Source organism: Leptonotus elevatus, chromosome 1 (assembly GCF_054856555.1).
Source record: "Leptonotus elevatus isolate MCC_2025b chromosome 1, RoL_Lele_1.0, whole genome shotgun sequence".
In the NCBI taxonomy this organism is placed as follows: Eukaryota; Metazoa; Chordata; class Actinopteri; order Syngnathiformes; family Syngnathidae; genus Leptonotus; species Leptonotus elevatus.
The window spans coordinates 45470937-45490281 of NC_141239.1; the positions used below are offsets into that span (position 1 = coordinate 45470937).

The 19345-nt window shown below is 43.3% G+C and overlaps 1 protein-coding gene across 1 annotated transcript; it reads left to right on the forward strand.

Annotated features, from left to right (window-relative positions):
* Positions 1-3541: 3541 nt before the first annotated feature.
* Positions 3542-4531, forward strand: LOC147182452 (uncharacterized). Its single transcript, XM_086081705.1, has 3 exons — positions 3542-3676; positions 3938-4084; positions 4184-4531. Exons 1-3 carry the CDS (start codon positions 3542-3544, stop codon positions 4529-4531), a joined length of 630 nt encoding a protein of 209 aa, XP_085937831.1.
* The last annotated feature ends 14814 nt before the right edge of the window (positions 4532-19345 follow it).

Consider the following 19345-nt stretch of genomic DNA (forward strand, 5'->3'; position numbering starts at 1 on the left):
GCGACTTTAATTTGACCACAGAATGTCAAAAACACGAAACATCTTTGGTAATTGCACATTTTCTCAACGTGTGATCTGACTTGCAAGTGTTCTTTTGCCTCATGAACATTCAATGCGTTTTGACAAAAATATGCTTTTGTTTGACATGAGCAGGTGGTCTCCCAGGGGTGCAGCCAGAAGATGTTGGTTGTTGTTTTTTTTACGTCAAAATGTTACTTACTGCCTGTACTATTAATAAAGCTTGCCTTTTATGATGCTTAACCCCTACAAAGAATTTCCTTCACATGATATACCGTATAACTTGTGGCTCTCGTATAACTCTCACAGTTCTGAGGTGCAGGGTTCGATTCTGGCTCCGGCCTTCTTGTGTGGAGTTTGCATGTTTTCTCTGGGTACTCGCATTCCAAAAACATGTATGATAGGCTGATTGACCACCCCAAATTGTCCGTAGGTGTGAACGGTTGTTTATCTATGTGTAGCTGGCGACCAGTTAAGGATGTAGCTACCTGGTCTCCTGGCCATTGACAGCTGGGATAGGCTCCAGCATGCCTGTGAACCTCGTGAGCATAATCAGTTCAGAAAAGTGATGGATGATATATATTGCGTGGGTGGGTGTTTTTTTTAAGGTCTAAGTGTTTGTAAATGTAATGCATACCCAGTAAGTTTGGCAATTTAAGAGCTAATGTTCATCTTGATGTTGTCCCGTGTGTCAAATATGCAATTTGTACATGCAGTACATGTCATTGGATTTCATAGAGAACTGTTGTTTTCAAGTGTTGCTCATTGCGTAATTAGCTGACATTCATATGTGACACCAAGTTTGTCCTTGTGCTTGCAGTTTGTAAATCAAGTGCCAGTTGAATGATCACATCATCACTGGTTTTTGCTATGGTGTGTGACACTGTGCCACCCCAAATATACACAATGACACACGCCCATTCAAAAACCTCCCAGCTCTAGCATGTGCCAAATATAAGCTCTGGTCCATTTAAGTTGAAATGTTGACATTTTAAATAAACGAATCAAATATGATATGTCAACAACATTTTAACAGCAAAATCTCTTATCTAGTATTTTTTATTAATATTTTGTTTTTTTTCTTCAGTCAGCGTCATTCTAATTCTTACATTTTTGGTACTGATGTAAGTAAGATGTAGACAAAACTGGCAGTTTTGTTTTATATTGGTGCAAAATAATTGTTTTGGTGGCTTTTTGCTGTTATTGCCTCTCGCCGTGCTTCTGGCACAGTAATACACAGCTGCATCCTCAGCCTTCAGACTGCCCATGTTTAGAAGGAGCTGGCTGCTGGAGTCCTGTCTGGAGATGCTGAATCTACCCTGATGGGGAGTAATATGTCGGCGTACTCCGTGTGCCTATATAAGCGATCCATTCCAAGCCTTTACCGGGCACCTTTCGGATCCAACTCCACTGATTGCTATAAAAAAATCTAAGCCAGATGTTTTCATGGCAGGTTCCGACTGTTCTATGCTCCAGCCTTCAGCGGCCGTCAAAGCAAAAAGAGCAACCATCAGGCATGTTAGCACTCTGTCTGGCATCTTGGTTGGAAGCAGGAATCACTAAGGTGTTCTGATGGGTACTGCACTTGCTTGAGGGCATGGCAGCAGGTTTTATAGTGTGTGTGTGTGTGTGTGTTTTGCATAGAGGGAAATGGCAGCTTAAAAGGATGGTGGGATGCTTTTAAATGCAGCACAATTTGACCATATGAAGAAACAGAATCATGCTCCATGGTGTTTTGAATTCACTTCAACCATGTCTAATGTTTGCAAATGGCAGTTTATTGAAGTGATTTACATTTCGAAAACTAACATGACTAAAACCTGTTACGGTGTGGTCATGGGGCGGCGTGTGAAGTGGAGAACCCAAAATGCAGGGAGGCAGGAGAACCACAGCAGGAGTGCGGGCGAAACTGGCGTGCTTTATTTTACAGAAAACACTAACCAGGGTACTGGTTAATGCTAACTAAGCAACAAACTGAAAAGATACAAAATCAAAATGACAGACAGAACTCCGGGGGTGACCGTGACAAGCGGCAATGATCCCACGCCGACTGATCACCACCCGGGAACTAAATACACCCACACTAATTGGGTAACTAGCCACACCTGGGGCCAGGCACAAGTGGCTGAGGGCCCGGATTGGTCAACCCGCCAGGGGCTGCAGCGGCACGGGCGAGCGGGCCCGGGACTGCAGCGGCACAGGCGAGCGGGCCGGAGAACAGAGTGTTGGGGGCCCTCCAGTGGGAGGTACAGCGGAAGGTGGTGGAAGCAACTGGCAACACGCAGACCCCGGTGAGAATAAGTTGTTTGTACCCACACACCTTCGTTAAGAGGTGTTGCAGTCCACGCGGCGAGGGGTGGGGTGGGCGCGGCTGCCCTCTCCGCTGCGCTGTCCGGCCCCTCTTCGGCGCCGGTGCCTGAGTGCGGGGGGTCCCTGGGGGCTGGGGGTCGGGGGTTGGGGGGCTGCCGGTTGGCCGGGGTGGGATGGGGGGGGGGGCGTCTTTGTTGGGGGGGTGGGTGGTTTTGTTGGGGGGTGGGGGGTGGTGGGGGTGCTGGGGGCGGGGGGTGCCTGGGGGCAGCTGGGGGCAGCTGGGGCTGGGTTGGGGTGGATGGCGGGGGTGGGTGGGGGTCGGGGGGTCGTGGGGGGCCCTGAGGTGTTGCGCTTGCCCTGTCCTGGCAGGGGTCGACGGCTCCCCTCTTTGGTGGAGATTTTCATGCATGCCAGATCCACCACACCAGCATCTATCGAAACTCAGACACAATCTGCTTCCTCCTCAGGTCATTGAATCAGTGGAGGCTGGTGTCTGTGGATCTCACTGGGCTTCGTCTGTCCTTCATTCCTTTCCTCAGTCTCTCCTTCGGTCTCTTGAGGTCTCCCTTTTTTTTGATTTGTTGGAATTTAGATGTTTCTGGGGTTGGTGAAGGACTCTGGTTGGTGGCCCGGTGGGTGGTGTCTGGTCGATGCTGGATTTCACTTTCCTTTGTTTTCTTTGGTCCCCTCGGGTCTCCTGACGGCGGTGTTCGGTTTAGGTGAACGGTATGGGATTTTTTCTAATAGGTTTTTGGTGAGCTAACAAATACACACACACTCGCACGCACGCACGCACGCACGCACATACACATACTCACCCACATACAAAAAATAAAAAATAAAGAGCAATGATGATGACATTACCGAATGAACAATACTGAGCTCTTTAAAAAAAATAAAGTAAAATAAAAAAGAGGTGCTGCAGTGGGGGCATGCATCAAAAGTGGCATGTCATCCTGGGGTTGGTCGAACGCTGTCTCTAATAACACAGAGGTTTTGGTGGCCAGGGCTACACAAGGACATAAAATAATATGTCATGTCCTGTACGGTGTGTGCCCGTAATAAGCCCTCTCGCCGTATGCCAGCCGGTCAGCTCCGCCCCCTGCCCATTCACCACCGTCCTTGGTCGCATTTGGCACTGGATTTTGTTACCGGGCTACCACCTTCCAACGGTCAGTTTGTGATCCTTACTGTGGTGGACCGGTTCTCCAAAATGGCGCACTTTATCGCCCTGCGCAGATTGCCCACCTCTTTGCAAACAGCAGATATCCTGATAAGGGACATATTCAGGATCCACGGAATCCCGTCCGACCTCGTCTCCGATAGGGGGCCTCAGTTTGCGTCCCGGGTGTGGAAGGCATTCTGCAAATCCTTGGGAGCTACGGCTAGCCTGTCTTCGGGCTATCACCCCCAATCAAATGGGCAAACGGAGAGAGCTAACCAGGACTTGTAGGCGGCGCTCTGATGTGTGTGCCATCAGCATCCTTCCCCGTGGGCGTCCCGCCTCCCATGGATCGAATACGCCCACAACACCCTCGTATTCTCTGCCACAGGTTTGTCCCCGTTCAACACTGCCTATGGCTATCAACCCCCTTTGTTCCCTTCCCAGGAGGGCGAGGTTGCCATCCCCTCGGTCCATGTCAACCTCCGCCGGGCTCGCAGGGTTTGGCAGGACGCCAGGAAAGCCCTGTGCCGCACAATGGCCCGCAACAGGCGACTCGCGGACAGGCACCGGATCCCAGCGCCTTCCTACCAACCAGGACAGAAGGTATGGCTCTCCACTCGGAACCTACAGTTAGATGGGCGTTCCAAGAAGCTGGGGCCTCGGTTTGTCGGCCCGTATGAAGTTGACTCCGTGATCAACCCGGTGGCAGTTCGGCTCAACCTGCCTTCCACACTCAAGGTGCAACCAGTCTTCCACACGTCCTTGCTCAAGCCTGTCTCTGCCAGCCCACTGTGCCCGCCCGCCGCGCCCCCATCGCCTCCCCGGGTCATCAGCGGGCAGCCTGTCTACACGGTTAGGGCCATACTGGACTCTCGAAAGCGTGGCAGGGGGATGCAATATCTGGTCGACTGGGAGGGGTACGGCCCCGATGACCGCCAGTGGATCCCCCGCTCCTGGATTCTGGACCAGTCGCTTATCCGTGACTTCCATTCGTCGCATCCTTCTCTGCCAGGTGGTCCGCCTGGGGGCGTCCGTTAGTGGGGTGGTACTGTCATGATTGGGGTCAGATGGTTCTGTTTTCCCTTGCAGTTGCTGGGGAAACAGCTGGAGGGCGGATCCTGCCAAACGCACCTGCTGCCCATTAGTTCATCAGGCCAAAATAAAAGCCTGGCAGAAACAGCAAGGAGCGTCGGGTTATTACTCCGTGACGCTACTCACCAGACCTGACGTTGTGATTCTGCTACCGTTCTAGGTGCAATCTTTCCGGGTGCTGTGGACACCACGCGTGTTTTGACTAGTAGCATTTCTCCGTGGATCTACTCTGTACCCCACGCTACTCGCTGTTTTATCCGCCCTCAGGCGTGATCTTGTGTTTTCCTGTTTTTGATTAAAACTAAGTTACCAGCGTCCCTGTCGTGGCTCTCCTACCTTCCTGCATTTGGGTCCTCCACTCCGTGTCCGTGACAGAACCAACACGCTGAATAGCGCTCTCATCACAGGATAAAATGGTGATAAATATGTCATTGTCACATATGTATGTCAAAATTGTTGTCAGAATCATTATCACGTTTACTAAGAGGATTATAAACTTTTATGATAACAAACATGAATAAATAAAAAACCTGGAGGGTAATTGAAATAGAGGAAATGGGGTTTGCAGGGGAAAATATGAACAATTTTATTTCATTATATCTTGCAAGGGGGCACGGTGGCTGACTGGTTAGCACGTCCGCCTCCCAGGGTAGAGGACGTGAGATCGAGTCCGAGCTTCGGCCTTCCAGTGTGGAGTTTCTATGTTCTTCCCGTGCTTGTGTGGGTTTTCTCCGGGTACTCTGGTTTCCTCCCACATTCCAAAGACATGCATGGCAGGTTAATTGAACGCTCCAAATTGTCCATAGGTGTGATTGTGAGTGTGGATGGTTGTTTGTCTTTGTGTGCCCTGTGATTGGCTGGCAACCAGTTCAGGGTGTACCCGGCCTACTGCCCGAAGCCAGCTGGGATAGGCTCCAACACCCCCCGTGACCCTTGTGAGGACAAGCGGTTAAGAAAATGGATGGATATATCTGGCAAAGTGATACTTGTTAATTATGTACAAAAATGAACCAAATTATGATAACACAATGCCCATACTTTTGTTACTGTTCTATGCATTTTCTGTCCCATATTAAAGCTTTCATAGGCCACTTAAAACCTGCTTCCTTGTCTTAAAAAAAAAGTATTACTTTTATGAATTTAAGATCAGTCTTTTTTTTATAGGGGAGTGGGTGTGCATGGTGTTGAAGACTCAAGTGCAGAAAAGCAGGCAAAGCAAGGCAGGTATTTATTTAATTTAGGGCTGTCAAAGTTAAAGCGTTAACTAATAAACAAAAAATTATCGCATTAATCATGTATTAACGCAAAATAATCACACTATTAATTTTGACCACAGATGATCCTTTAGGTGACAGCGGATGGTTACGTTAAAGGTAGCACAGGTTGTGTTTGAGCAATAAACATAACTACATGCATTAAAGTAAAGTAAAGCATTTGATAAATGTTTGCGTATGATATTCAGAATATTTGTTCATGTCAAACTATCGGGGTCATTTTTTCCCAATTTAAATTATGCAAGTAATTAACTGATTAGAAAAAGAGGAGGATGAGAGTGTGCAGTGGATCAAAAATGTTGAAGACGTCTCTATAATATTAAATGTCAAAAGAATTAACACAAAACAGGTGCCCTTTAAATTTGGAGGGGATTTTTTTTTGATGAAAAGCCTTTTTAATGAAGCGATTAATCGTGATTAATCAAAATTCTAAGATGTGATTCATTTGATAAAAAACATTTAATCGTTTGACAGCCCTAATTTAGTTACAAAAACACAAAATGAAAACGAGGCAATTTGGAATCTCCAAGAAACAAACAAAAGTAAAAAGTAAAAAAAAAAAAAAAAAAGATCCAAAGACACAAACAGACTAAATGTACATGGATACATGACAAGCATGGACTTACATAAGAACGGACTGTCTGTCAAAGTGCTAACGACAAGCAGTATAGACTAACTAAGACTGTGCATGCTCTCGAGCCACGCCGAAACTGATGTCATGCGGCCGACAAATTTGGCCTTCGGAGGTCCGAGCCTTGTGAACTTGGGCACAGCCACTCAGACATTGAGAAACACCAAAGTCAAGAATGACAGTATGCCTGAGCTACTTGAATCTCTTTTGTTTGGCTTTTGATTAAAAAAATTCTCCAAATTAGGTTCAATTCCAAATTGTACAACATTGACGATGTTCAACATTAGAGGTTTTGCTTCAATTTGTAAAGTACTACGAAGAATTTGTTGTTGAACAAAAACTCACAGAAGCTTAACAAATGACAAACAGATCTGATGACGTAGCTGAGACTTGTTGATCATGTTAAATGTGATCCCTCAAATTAATTGCACTTAATATAGATCGCATCCAGAAGGAACAGGACTAAGCATGGGTAATCCCATTTTGAGGAAGTAAGAATTGGGTGACCTGTGTTACAAGTTTGAGAACTTTTGTGATTGCGTTTTAGTTTTTTGTACAAGTCTCCTGACGGTTTGTGTCATTGTGCATCTCTGGCACAGTAATACACAGCCGTGTCTTCAGGCTGCATATTCTGTCCAGTTAGGGTTACTGTTCGGCTGGAGGGGTTGAGCTCAATACCGAACTTGTTACTCAGGGAGTCCTTGCGGTAATAGCCCCCAGTGACTTTCATCCCGATCCATTCCAGTCCTTTCCCTGCAGGCTGCCTGACCCACGCAGTGTAGTAGTCGTCCAAGTCATAAGACACTTGACAGGCGATGTTCAACTCCTGACCAGCCCGGAGAGTCAGAGTCGGCGGTTGGGTCAACTGTTGGCACTTGACACCTGTGGAGGACATCATGTTAAATGTTGAAGGTGAGGAGTCAAAGGTCACGTGTGCCTCGGTGCCACTTACTGGAAGCAGCAGCCAGCAGCAGCAGCACGACGACACACAACATGGTTGGGACTGAAGGTGTCCTGATGGGAACGTCTGTTCTGCCAGGGCCCGACTGCAAGTTTTATAGCACATGGGTGGGGCCCTCACTTTGCATAGTGGCACTGCATGGGCTACTAAAGACAGTCGTCGATACAGTTATGGATTTGTAACCATATGCGTCATTCCCTATTTCCAACTTAACTAAAATAACCACAATACTGAGACTTACATTCATTATAAAAGAAAATGTTTTAAATGAACATCTCTCTTTGATGATGACATTCAAGCGTTTTTTTGCCTCATGAGCATTCAACGCGTCCTGAGTGAAAGATGAGTTTATGGTTCCTGTTTGATATGAGCAGGTGGTCTCCCAGGGGTGCAGCCAGAAGATGATTTTTTTTTAAACGGTAAAATGTTACTTTGCCTGTATTGTTCAAACTATACTGCAATATACATGGATGTGCATGTAATGTCTATCGCTAGCACTGGGCAGAAATATACTGTATTTCCAAAACCATCACTTTCATAAAACCCCCCAAAAAAAGGGGGAGAGAAAGTCATTATTTCACTTTAAATGCGGAGAAAGAATTTCGCCCCACTTAGGTGGATGTGACAATCAGTGGTACTTAAACTTTTTTTTTATATTGGTCAATAACTTGAAGAGGAAAAAAACATATTCATGTGGCGACTGACCAATATTATCGATTTAAAACAATATATATGAAATTGACCACATTTTGACATCATAGGCTTAACACTTAACACACACCCTGTCAAAAACCTCCCAGCAGAGAGACAAACTTTTTAATATCAATAAACCTCCAAATGAAATACTTGATAGGATTGAGATCATTATGTATAACATTATTTTTCATAATGTCTCATTTAGAATAAATGGATCAAATATAATATGTCTTTAAATGATTTATGAACAGAAAATGACCAAGCTATATCTTGGAATGTAATGTTTGTTGTCATCAGTGTCATTTGTATTATTTTTATCATACGGCTGTGTGATTCAGAAACGGCAACACGTATTGATAAACTAAGGGATAAAAGAGCTGCAAACTCAAATAAAGTGGAAGACAGATACACAAGGAATTGTACAATTTGAAGTTCAATCCATATTTTCTGAAGGGGAAAAAAAAGTCACACAATTGTCATGTGAAATGACATCCAGTTCACTCTCACTTGTGTAAAGACAGATTTCATGGGTCATTTTGTTTCATTTGTGTTTTATTTTAATTGGCAGTGGTTAATTTTTCTTATATATATCATTTTTGTATCGGTAAGTGCAGAATAAGGTTGTTAGGTAACATTTCCATCACAAAGACATTTATTTATTTATTAATTAATCACAACCCATCATTATTCGTGTTGTAGCAGTTGTTTGATGTGGGATTTATTTTATTTTATTTTTATTTTTTTAAATAAGTTTTGCACATATGTTTATGTCATTCAGAAAGAGGAAACTGGCCCACTGGCCATTAGTTTTTGTGGCCTTTTGCTGTTATTGCCTCTCACCGTGCTTCTGGCACAGTAATACACAGCTGCATCCTCAGCCTTCAGACTGCCCATGTTTAGAAGGAGCTGGCTGCTGGAGTCCTGTCTGGAGATGCTGAATCTACCCTGAACTGATGGGGAGTAATATGTCGGCGTACTCGCTGTGCCTATATAAGCGATCCATTCCAAGCCTTTACCGGGCACCTTTCGGATCCAGCTCCACGGATAGTTCGAAAAATCTAAGCCAGATGTTTTGCATGTCAGAGTGTGGGATTCTCCAGCTCTTTTCATGGCAGGTTCCGACTGTTCTATGCTCCAGCCTTCAGTGGCCGTCAAAGCAAAAAGCACAACCACCAAGTATGCCAGCACTTTGTCTGCCATCTTGGAAGCAGGAATCACTCAGGTTTTCTAATGGGATCTGCGCTGGCTTGAGGGCATGGCAGCAGGTTTTATTGCACGCTGGTGGGAAGTGTGTTTTGCATAGAGGGAAATGGCAGCTTAAAGGGCCAGTGGGGGTGCTTTTCAACACACCACATTGTGACCATATGAAGAAACCGAAACATGATACTCCATGCTTATCCCCCACCACCCCCCACCCCCCGCCCCCCCACCCCCACCCCCCAGTTTTGGTACAAGTTCGGCCTTGGCGCAGAGCTGCGCTGAAGTAGCTTCAATTGAAATTATTGATAACTTTTGTGTGTGATTTAGCCACTGAACAAAACCAACGTTCCATAACATGCTGGAATTCTCATGTCAAATTGATGTTGTTGCTCTCAAATTGACTCCATGCTCTGACCGGCACAGGCTGCCAAGGCAGAAAGACAGCAGAGGAATATTCATTCAGGAGGGAAGCTCAGGATAATTTGTGAATCTTGTCAAGCAATAAAGGGACTCACAGGCCAGAAGGACGGAAAGTGTCAGAAGAGAGAGTGAGTTCATCTTGCTGATGCTGCAGACGGGATCTCTGATTCTACACACAAAGACAAGTCGGACGGACTAAGTACACCACACAGGGTGAACATTTTCATTAGCAGTCCAGAAGAAAGAGTGGTCCGTGATGATGTAAGATGTCGTCATGTTGAGTGATCGGTCTAATAGACAAACAGCCATTCTCAGTCACAATCACACCTGGACACAATGGAGGCTAATTAATTATATTCATCTATGTGGGGATAGAGTGGTATGGTTAATGATTTTTCACAAAAAATATCACTAGTAATTTGTTCAGTTTAATTTGACTGGTGGCTTTTGTTGTTCTTCTTTTTTTTTTAACAGGACCTCAGGAGACTCAAGTGACCACTAACCTTACATGTTTGTGGAATGTGGGGTAAAGCGTACATGTAGTAAACCCCTCATAAATGAAAGTCAGGTGCCCAACCACTCAACCAGTGTCCTACCACCCCAAAAAAATGTTGAAAAATAGGCGAATTGCTGGAGGGGTTAGGAAAAGTCCCTAAATATAGTGATGAATTTGGCAACTCAGGATGCGACCTGCTTTGCCACCTTGCTTCCACGCGCTTGGGTAGAGATGTGCAGATGAAGCTTTTTGAAGCTTTCCATTCAATTGGTTCACTAAAGGGTTCAGGTTTTGAGGTTCCATGTGCACACAAACCCCCTGCTGGCCATAGCCTTAATTGTTTTTTGTACTTTTTTTCTTCTTCTGTCTCTAACAGTGTGGCATGAAAATAACTGGAATCAAAACACCAAAATTGCTATAATGAAACGAAATATTCAAATTGTGTTTAACAAAATGTGACATTGGCATTGATTGTGTTTATAAGGGCTTTTTTAGTAAAATAAATAAATAAATACATGAATAAATAAAATATTCATGTGTTGGCTTGCATACGTGCACCTTTGCCTTACTGAAAGGGGATTATCAATTATTTTTGTTTGTCACTTGAGAAGAAAAACAAACGTTAAAAATTGAGGTCATAATTAAATTGGAGAACAAATAACTTGGAATTGGAATTTTAAAAAAGCTTCTGAGTCCAGTAGTAAATTATGAAATGTTACTATGAGCAACATGGTATTGCACCAGATACCATACAGGCATAAGACATGTGAGTATATAGGAACAGGACTACCAAAACTATATTTACACGGATATTCCTCGTCTGTTCATTAATCGTGCCGATGCGTGATCCACTACTCAAGACAGCGAGGGTTCATAGTCGTCATCATTTACATCTTCTTCTTCTTTTCCTTTCGGCTTTTCCCTTCATTGGTCGCCACAGCGAATCAGTTGCCTCCATCTAACCCTGTCCTCTGCATCCTCTGCTCTCACACCAACGACCTTCATGTCCTCTTTAACTACATCCATATACTTCCTTTTTGGTCTTCCTCTAGACTTCCTGCCTGGCATTTGGAAACTTAGCATCCTTCTGCCAATATACTGACTATCTCTCCTCTGGACATGTCCAAACCATCTCAATCTGGCCTCTCTGACTTTATCTCCAAAGCCTCTAACATGTGCTGTCCCTCTGATGTACTCATTCCTGATTCTATCCATCCTGGTCACTCCCAAAGAGAACCTCAGCATCTTCATCTCTGCCACCTCCAGCTCTGCCTCCTGTTGTCGTCATCCACTACGTAATTTCCCAAACGTGAATCACGCCTGGATACGCGCTTCATCCTGGACTGTTCGGCACACGCTTCGAAGCCTCAGCACATTTTGACACATCACTATGCTTGGGTCCACAACAACAGCTAACCCTGACACTGATCCAGAACACCAAGCGTCAGTCTAACAGCAGAATAAGCTTTTTCACATCGGTAGTGTAAATTTGGCACATTGATATAAGAACTCATTCTTAAATTCAATGCTCTTGCTAAGGAAAGTAGTGTAGTGTTGTGTAGTTTACAGTATCAGAGAGTATGCATCTCTATGGGTGATGCTGGATTAGAACATTTCTGTCATGCTGCATGATTCCCTCAAGTGTGTGGGCTCCTCCTTTTCTGTTCATTGCTTTTTGTTCATGTCTCTTAATGCTTTGTGTCATTGTGCATTTCTGGCACAGTAATACACAGCCGTGTCTTCAGGCTGCATATTCTGTCCAGTTAGGGTTACTGTTCGGCTGGAGGGGTTGAGCTCAATACCGAACTTGTTACTCAGGGAGTCCTTGCGGTAATAGCCCCCAGTGTATCTCATCCCGATCCATTCCAGTCCTTTCCCTGCAGGCTGCCTGACCCACGCAGTGTAGTAGCTGCTCATACTATAAGACACTTGACAGGCGATGTTCAACTCCTGACCAGCCCGGAGAGTCAGAGTCGGCGGTTGGGTCAACTGTTGGCACTTGACACCTGTGGAGGACATCGTGTTAAATGTTGAAGGTGAGGAGTCAAAGGTCACGTGTGCCTCGGTGCCACTTACTGGAAGCAGCAGCCAGCAGCAGCAGCACGACGACACGCAACATGGTTGGGACTGAAGGTGTCCTGATGGGAACGTCTGTTCTGCCAGGGCCCGACTGCAAGTTTTATAGCAACCCAGGAGGGGCCCTCACTTTGCATAGAGGCACTGCATGGGATTTTAAAGATGGTAGGTGTACATTTGTAATCTGGTAGCTAATGTATGCTTCGAAACACATGCCTATTCAGTGTGATTTTAAGTTGACGAAAAATGTTACCGTTTTATTGCATGTTTGTGCAACTGAGTGCTTAGAAACTGTAGGTGCCTATGAAGAAAATCTATTAACACATTACAGTAACTTAAATACCTCTCATCATATTCTGATACAGCTACACAACAACATCAATTGCAATTATAATAAGTGAACATGTTTTAATGAACATCTCTCTTTGACTGTGAAATTCAAAGATCAGCATGTATTCACAAGATTGAAATGAATCATTTGTGTTACGCAATCTACAGTAAACATAGGACTAATGAACAGGTGGAATTATCTAATAAGGTGAATATGATTGATTGATAATTTGTTTCATCCCTAATTATTTTTCTCAAGACAATTCTTCAAACTTTCCAAATTTAGAACTACCTCAAAGGGATTCTAGAACATGCTGATTCTTTGTCATAAATAAATAAATAAATAAAAACATTCAAATACATTCTCGTTCGCAAGATGACTCAACTCTCTCACAGGAAAAACACAAAACAGCAATGTTAAGCATAATAAAAACAACCTTTACGTTTTCATATACACAACTTCAATTTGTCACAATATTTGATGTGACTTGAAGTGTTCTCTTACCTCATGAGCATTCATTGCATTTTGAGTCAAAGACACTTTTTAGGTTCCTGTTTCACTTGAGCAGGTGGTCTCCCAGGGGTGCGGCCAGAAGATAATTTTAGCGTTAAGGCGTTACTTGTATTTAACCGCTGGAAATAATTCACCTCGTATGATATATCATCTTTTATTGTGATGTGACTCGTATAACTTGGAGGTCAGCCAGCTTCATGGAAAGGTTGTCTTATAGGTTTCACTATACAAGGTTCATACGTCTTCAAACTTTTTAAGTTCAAACGTCCAGTTTTCCCGCACAGTACAGATGCGGTCAATTTGATATTTATATTAATATGTAAATTTTTTCACGATTATCCATCCATCCATTATCTACTGTTACGGAGTGGTTGGGATGAGGACCCAGGTGCAGGGAAACGAGGAGGCAGAGGTGTAGCAAAAAAAAGGGATTTAATTAAACAAAAACAAGGAGGTAAACAACGATCTGGCAGACTAATAAAACAAAAACATCCCCCCCCCAAAAAGCAAGGCAAAACGTGGGGGAACTCCAGGGCAAAAATGTGGCAGCATGATGGGAGGAAACCATAATGAATCGACGCAGACAAAGGGGAGACAAGAGACTAAATACACGCACACACACACTAATTGACACAACGAGACACCTGGACAGGACACAAGAGGCCGAGGGTGCTGATTGGTTGACACATGAGGAAGGGCAGGCAAACACAGGTGGACATGACAATGTTTGACGAGACTATAGGGAGGCACACAAGGACAATATAACAAAACACAGATCATAACTGAAACGAAGGTAAAATAAACTCAAACAAAACCCAAAACGTGAACATGAAACTAAACAAGACCCAACCAAAACCATGTTATCTGCCACTCATCCGGGGTCGGGTCGCGGGGGCAGCAGTTTTAGCAGGGAAGCCCGGATCTTCCTCTCCCCAACCACTTCAACCAGCTGTCATAAAACATTTTATCGCAGGTAGTTGCCCTAACTCTCACAACTCGCCTTCTTTTCCGGGTTGTCAACCGCCACTCGTGTCCACATGACACAGGTCGCAGGTCGCATACAAATGGGAGGCGACTTCCCTCTCCCCAGCCACTTCAACCAGCTCCTCTGACGGGATCCCAAGGCGTTCCCAGGCCAGCCGAGAGAGATAGTCTCTCCAGCGTGTCCTGGGTCGTCCCCGGGGCCTCCCGCGGGTGGGACATGCCCGGAACACCTTTCCAGGGAGGCGTCCAGGAGGCATCCGAACCAGATGCCCGAGCCAACTCAACTGGCTCCTCTCAACGTGGAGGAGTAGCGGCTCGACCCTTAATCATTCCCGGATGACCGAGTTTCTCACCCTATTTCTAAGAGAGAGCCCGGACACCCTGTGGAGGAAACTCATTTTGGCCATTTGTATCCGGGATCTTGTTCTTTCGGTCACGACCCGCAGCTCGTGACCTGAGTTGAGGGTAGGAACGTAGATCGATCGGTATATGGAGAGTTTTGCCTTTCGGCTCAGCTCCTTCTTGACCACAACGGAGTCCGCATCACTGCAGACGCTGCACCGATCCGTCTGTCGATCTCCCGCTCCAACCTACCCTCACTCGTGAACAAGACCCTAAGATACTTGAACTCCTCTACTTGGAGCAGGACCTCATCTCAGACCCGGAGAGGCCAGTCAACCCTTTTCCGACTGAGGACCATGGTCTCGGATTTGCAGGTGCTGGTTTTCATCCCAACCGCTTCACACTCGGCTGCAAACCGCTCCAGCGAGAGTTGGAGACCACGGCTTGATGAAGCCAACAGCAACATATCATCTGCAAAAGCAGAGATGCAATGTTGAGGCCACCAAACCGGACCCCCTTAACGCTTTGGCTGCGCCTAGAAATTCTGTCCATAAAGGAAAGGAACAAAATCGGTGACAAAGGGCTACCTTGGCAGAGTCCAACCCTCACTCGGAACCAATCCGACTTAATGTTGGCAACGCGAACCAAACTCTACACCGGTCGGAAAGGGAATGAATTGACACTGTATTTGCATTATGCAATTCTTGATATTGCGCCCTATGTGGTATTTGCTTGCTCATAAAATACATTTCAATTAATTTGATAGTATTCTGTTGTTTCACAATGTAAAAATGTCTGTAGAATTAAAAGTGAATTTCTGTAAAATCATAACAAAAACTGTTAAAACAAAAACAATGAAACATTTTGTGATTTACATGATTATGTTGAAAAACTGACCAAACACAACTGTTGCTTTGACAGTAAGAACATGTTAAAAAGATCACTTTTTTGGGGAGAATTCACAAATTACTGTAATTTAAACACAGATAAACTGCAAAACAAAACATTGGGATACATTTGAAATTATGTCATAGCAGTGTTAGAGTAACACTTTTTTGTCAGTAGGCTTTTGGTATATTTTGTTTATGCCAAAATAAACGTGCATTTTACAAAGTCTTATTACAGATAAGAATATTTAAAACCATGTAAATATAAAGGTTAAAATAAATGTATTCGGGAATGTCCCACATACTCATCCTTTAGGAAATCTTAAATGTTGGCTGAAGGACAATCAGATGTTCGACCATTAACTTTTTGTTTTTATCTTGTCGTCTTACTGTGGCATTCTGTTGTCTTATTGCAATGTTCTTATTAGTTTTAAATTGAATTTGTATTGCTTTGTGATGTGCAGTTGAATGTATTTATGTACAGAGGACTACAGATGCAAATTAGCAACTGCTGCTCAAATCTGGCATATTTATAACTTTATAACTTAATTGTCCATTGTCCATTTCAAATAAAATGAAATATTATGTTCATTTAAAATTAATATTGACCATTTGCACCGACGTCACGTGATCACGTGACCGCCCTATGACGGACGGCGGAAGGAAATGATTGTTGAATGGAAGTGGACGTGACCTGGAGCGACTTAGTGACTTAGTGACTGTTATTTTACAAATTAAAAGTTATTATTGCCCATGGAATCTACTACTTCAACCAAATTTCGCCTGTCAGTCAAAGTTGCACATTTTGTCGGGACTCATAGAGCGCGATATTTACTTAAGTTGGAGATTGCTAGTTTGAAAACAGACCCTTACCTTCTGTTACCTGCTGTTTTTACCAAGTTAATCAAATCGCCGACTTAGCCGGAATTCACAGCGCACGACCTATATCATTATGTAGTCAATGCCGTCTCTTCTCCTTACACCGGGGCTGATTCAAAAGCTTGTCACTGGCTGAGTGCACTTGGAGTGGACGCTAACTATCTGGCTCGTTAATGTGATTTGAAACATGCAATTCGACACCTGTTACAATCTTGAGGTGTGTACGTTTACTAGTAAAATGTTTGAACATCTATCTACTAACCTCGCAAAAAATGATGGCTGCAAATCCGTGACTACTTTGTGGGCTGCCAGTCCTTTCTGTTGATTGCTGCTATCAATCGACATCTTTTGTCTTCATTAGTAAGTATGCGATAAAAAGCAACATTTGGTTTACTCCTTTGTCTGTCTGTACAGCAAGATACGACCATTTTATAAGATAATCGATTAGATAAAGGACTTTACGCTGTACGACATTCAATGGTTACAAAACAGGCAAGTGGCTCTTTTGCCGTCCAGCGTCCCGGAAGGGGCGTTCCTATGAGGGCTGTGACGTCACGTGCAAAAGGTCAACACCGTAGACCTAATAATGAATTTATCAGTATACTTTTAAAAACTTTGTTTTTTTTCCAGGAATAAAAACTGGCAGCTGTGGTTACCGGAATAATTCTGTAAAAACAAATACAGTGCAAATATAAACAACGTTACAGAACAACTTGTATATTATATATCCTAAAACTGTAAGCTTTCTAAACTTGTAGATTCAACAGTTCTATACTGATAAGTTAACTCAGCAACAACAGGGTGGCGTGGCTCAGTGGTAGAATGGTCATCTTGCAACCCTGAGGCTGTTGGTTTGATCCCAGTGCCGTGTAACTGTTGAAGATCTATGCGCAAGATATTGAAACTCCACTTGTTCCTGATGCTGTGTAATCAGTAGGTAAATGAATAGTCAAAATGCAAAGCACTTTGAGGGTAAGCCCTAGGTGATTTGGTGCCCTAGGCGACAGTGTAGATTTGACCCCCCCCCCCCCCCCCCCCGACAACTAGAAGTAATACAAATAAATATTATAAGTACTGTTTAGTGCAATTTGCGCTGACATTATTAACTACAAAATGTTTTCAAACTATGTACAATATATTTGTGTAAGATACATATAAAAAGCATTAAAAATAATGAGGTCAATGACGGAAGCCCATTTTGTTAACAATTGACGGGAAACTTAAAAACATTTGCGAAAATTAACGCTATTTGGATGTTTATTTTTATAGACAATTCTGATTGACTGACATACGTTCCTCTACCCTGGGCCCATTTTTCCTTCTCCTTTCGCCGCTTTCTAAATGCAGTACCTGAGGGCTTGGACCTTTTCATTGTAAAAGTTTTTGACCTATAGACAACAACATAAGCGAGCCATCCATCTATCAATAGCGCCAACACTCTGAGATGATGCGCGACCCCTCCCCCTACCGTTCACTGTAAACAGCAGCAGCAGGTCAGATTCAGGGTGCCAGATTATGATCTCGTATTTATTTGGACTAGAAGTCATAAAAAATAATTATTATATCAAATATATATGTAGTATAATATAACATATATAAATAATGTACTGTAAAATAAATCAAATATATATGGTCTATAACATTTTGTAGCATCTTCGGATTAAATAAAGGTGGTCTCTCCAACTGATGGTTCACAACTTTTATTAAACCTTTCCTTTGTGTGCACACACTGTAAGAGCTACAATACAAATGAACAAAAATTGCCATTAATAACTCAAATGGTATGTTTTGTGTATCCTTTTACTGTATTTAAGCCATATACTAGGGTGAGCATATTCGAATTTCCCAAAAAAGAGGACGGTCTTGAAATTGTGGTACCAGTCGCAGTTACACAGTGTACTTCACCTCCTATTAGTCACACAATGCCAACATTTCATGATATTATAAAAAACCCAGACGCCCCAACAGGACGTAAGAAAATGGACCGACCTCCCAAAAGAGGGCACATTTGGTCACCCTACCATATACTATAAATGAATTGCCTTAAATTATTACCTTTTATAGCCTTGACAATCTCTTGAGTACAATTGATATTGTAAATAAACATTTTAACCTAGCCTGTTGCCTTTATAAATGCCTTAAAACAAAAATAAACCATACAGAAATACAGATTCTTAGTCAATAAAACAGAATCTTGATTGCTAAATATTTACCAAGGAGCGTTAGCGGACAAAAACTGTAACGTTTTACTATGCAGTAAATTACACAATGAACATGAAATATGGCAACATTAATTAAACAATGAAACATTGCTCCAATATGAACCTTGTTCTATTCTCAGCCAAATAAAATAAAAGTATCAACTATGGCTGGCAACCAGTTCAGGGTGTACTACTACTACTACTGCCCGAAGCCAGCTGGGATAGGCTCCAGCGCCCCCCGCGAACCTTGTGAAGACTAAGCGCTTGAGAAAATGGATGGATGGATAGTAGCACAATCAAACAACGCAATTCTGTATATACGAAAATGCTAAAACAAAAATAATAGCAATGTCATTTACATATTTTAATTTAGAAAACCTGAGGGGGAAAAATATATGTTATCTTTCTTTTTTTTGCCCTGCAAGTTGGCGCCCCTTCCACTAGATGGCGCCCTACGCGACAGCCTAGTTTGCCTATGCCCTGGGCTCTGAGGGTAAGGTAAGAAAGCGCTATACAAATCAAGTAACATTTACTAAGAACATGCTGCTTTTATTAAATTTTTTTCTGTAAAATTTACATGCAGACTTAGTTTATTGTACATTGAATACCGGTCAAATGTATAAGCAGTTACCATTTATTAAATACCAGTAAAATGTACAACTTGTTCTGTAAAATTGTTTTTGCTGAATTTCTCTGGCAACCACAGCTGCCAGTTTTTTTCCCGTAACAACAACCTTCTTTTCTATTCTTTTTTTACAGCGTGCATGCCATATTTAGCTGACTTAGTATATGAAAAGAATGTGCTTGCGATTTGTGGAGGGCCATTGGAATGATCATGGGTTTTTGCTATGGTGTGTGACACTGTGCCC

Coding starts and splice junctions, on each gene's coding strand:
- LOC147182452 (XM_086081705.1), top strand. CDS start 3,542: ATGGCGCACTTTATCGCCCTGCGCAGATTGCCCACCTCTTTGCAAACA. Junction 3,677..3,937: donor GGCCTCAGTTTGCGTCCCGG/GTGTGGAAGGCA, acceptor TTCCCTTCCCAG/GAGGGCGAGGTTGCCATCCC. Junction 4,085..4,183: donor TCCCAGCGCCTTCCTACCAA/CCAGGACAGAAG, acceptor GAAGTTGACTCC/GTGATCAACCCGGTGGCAGT.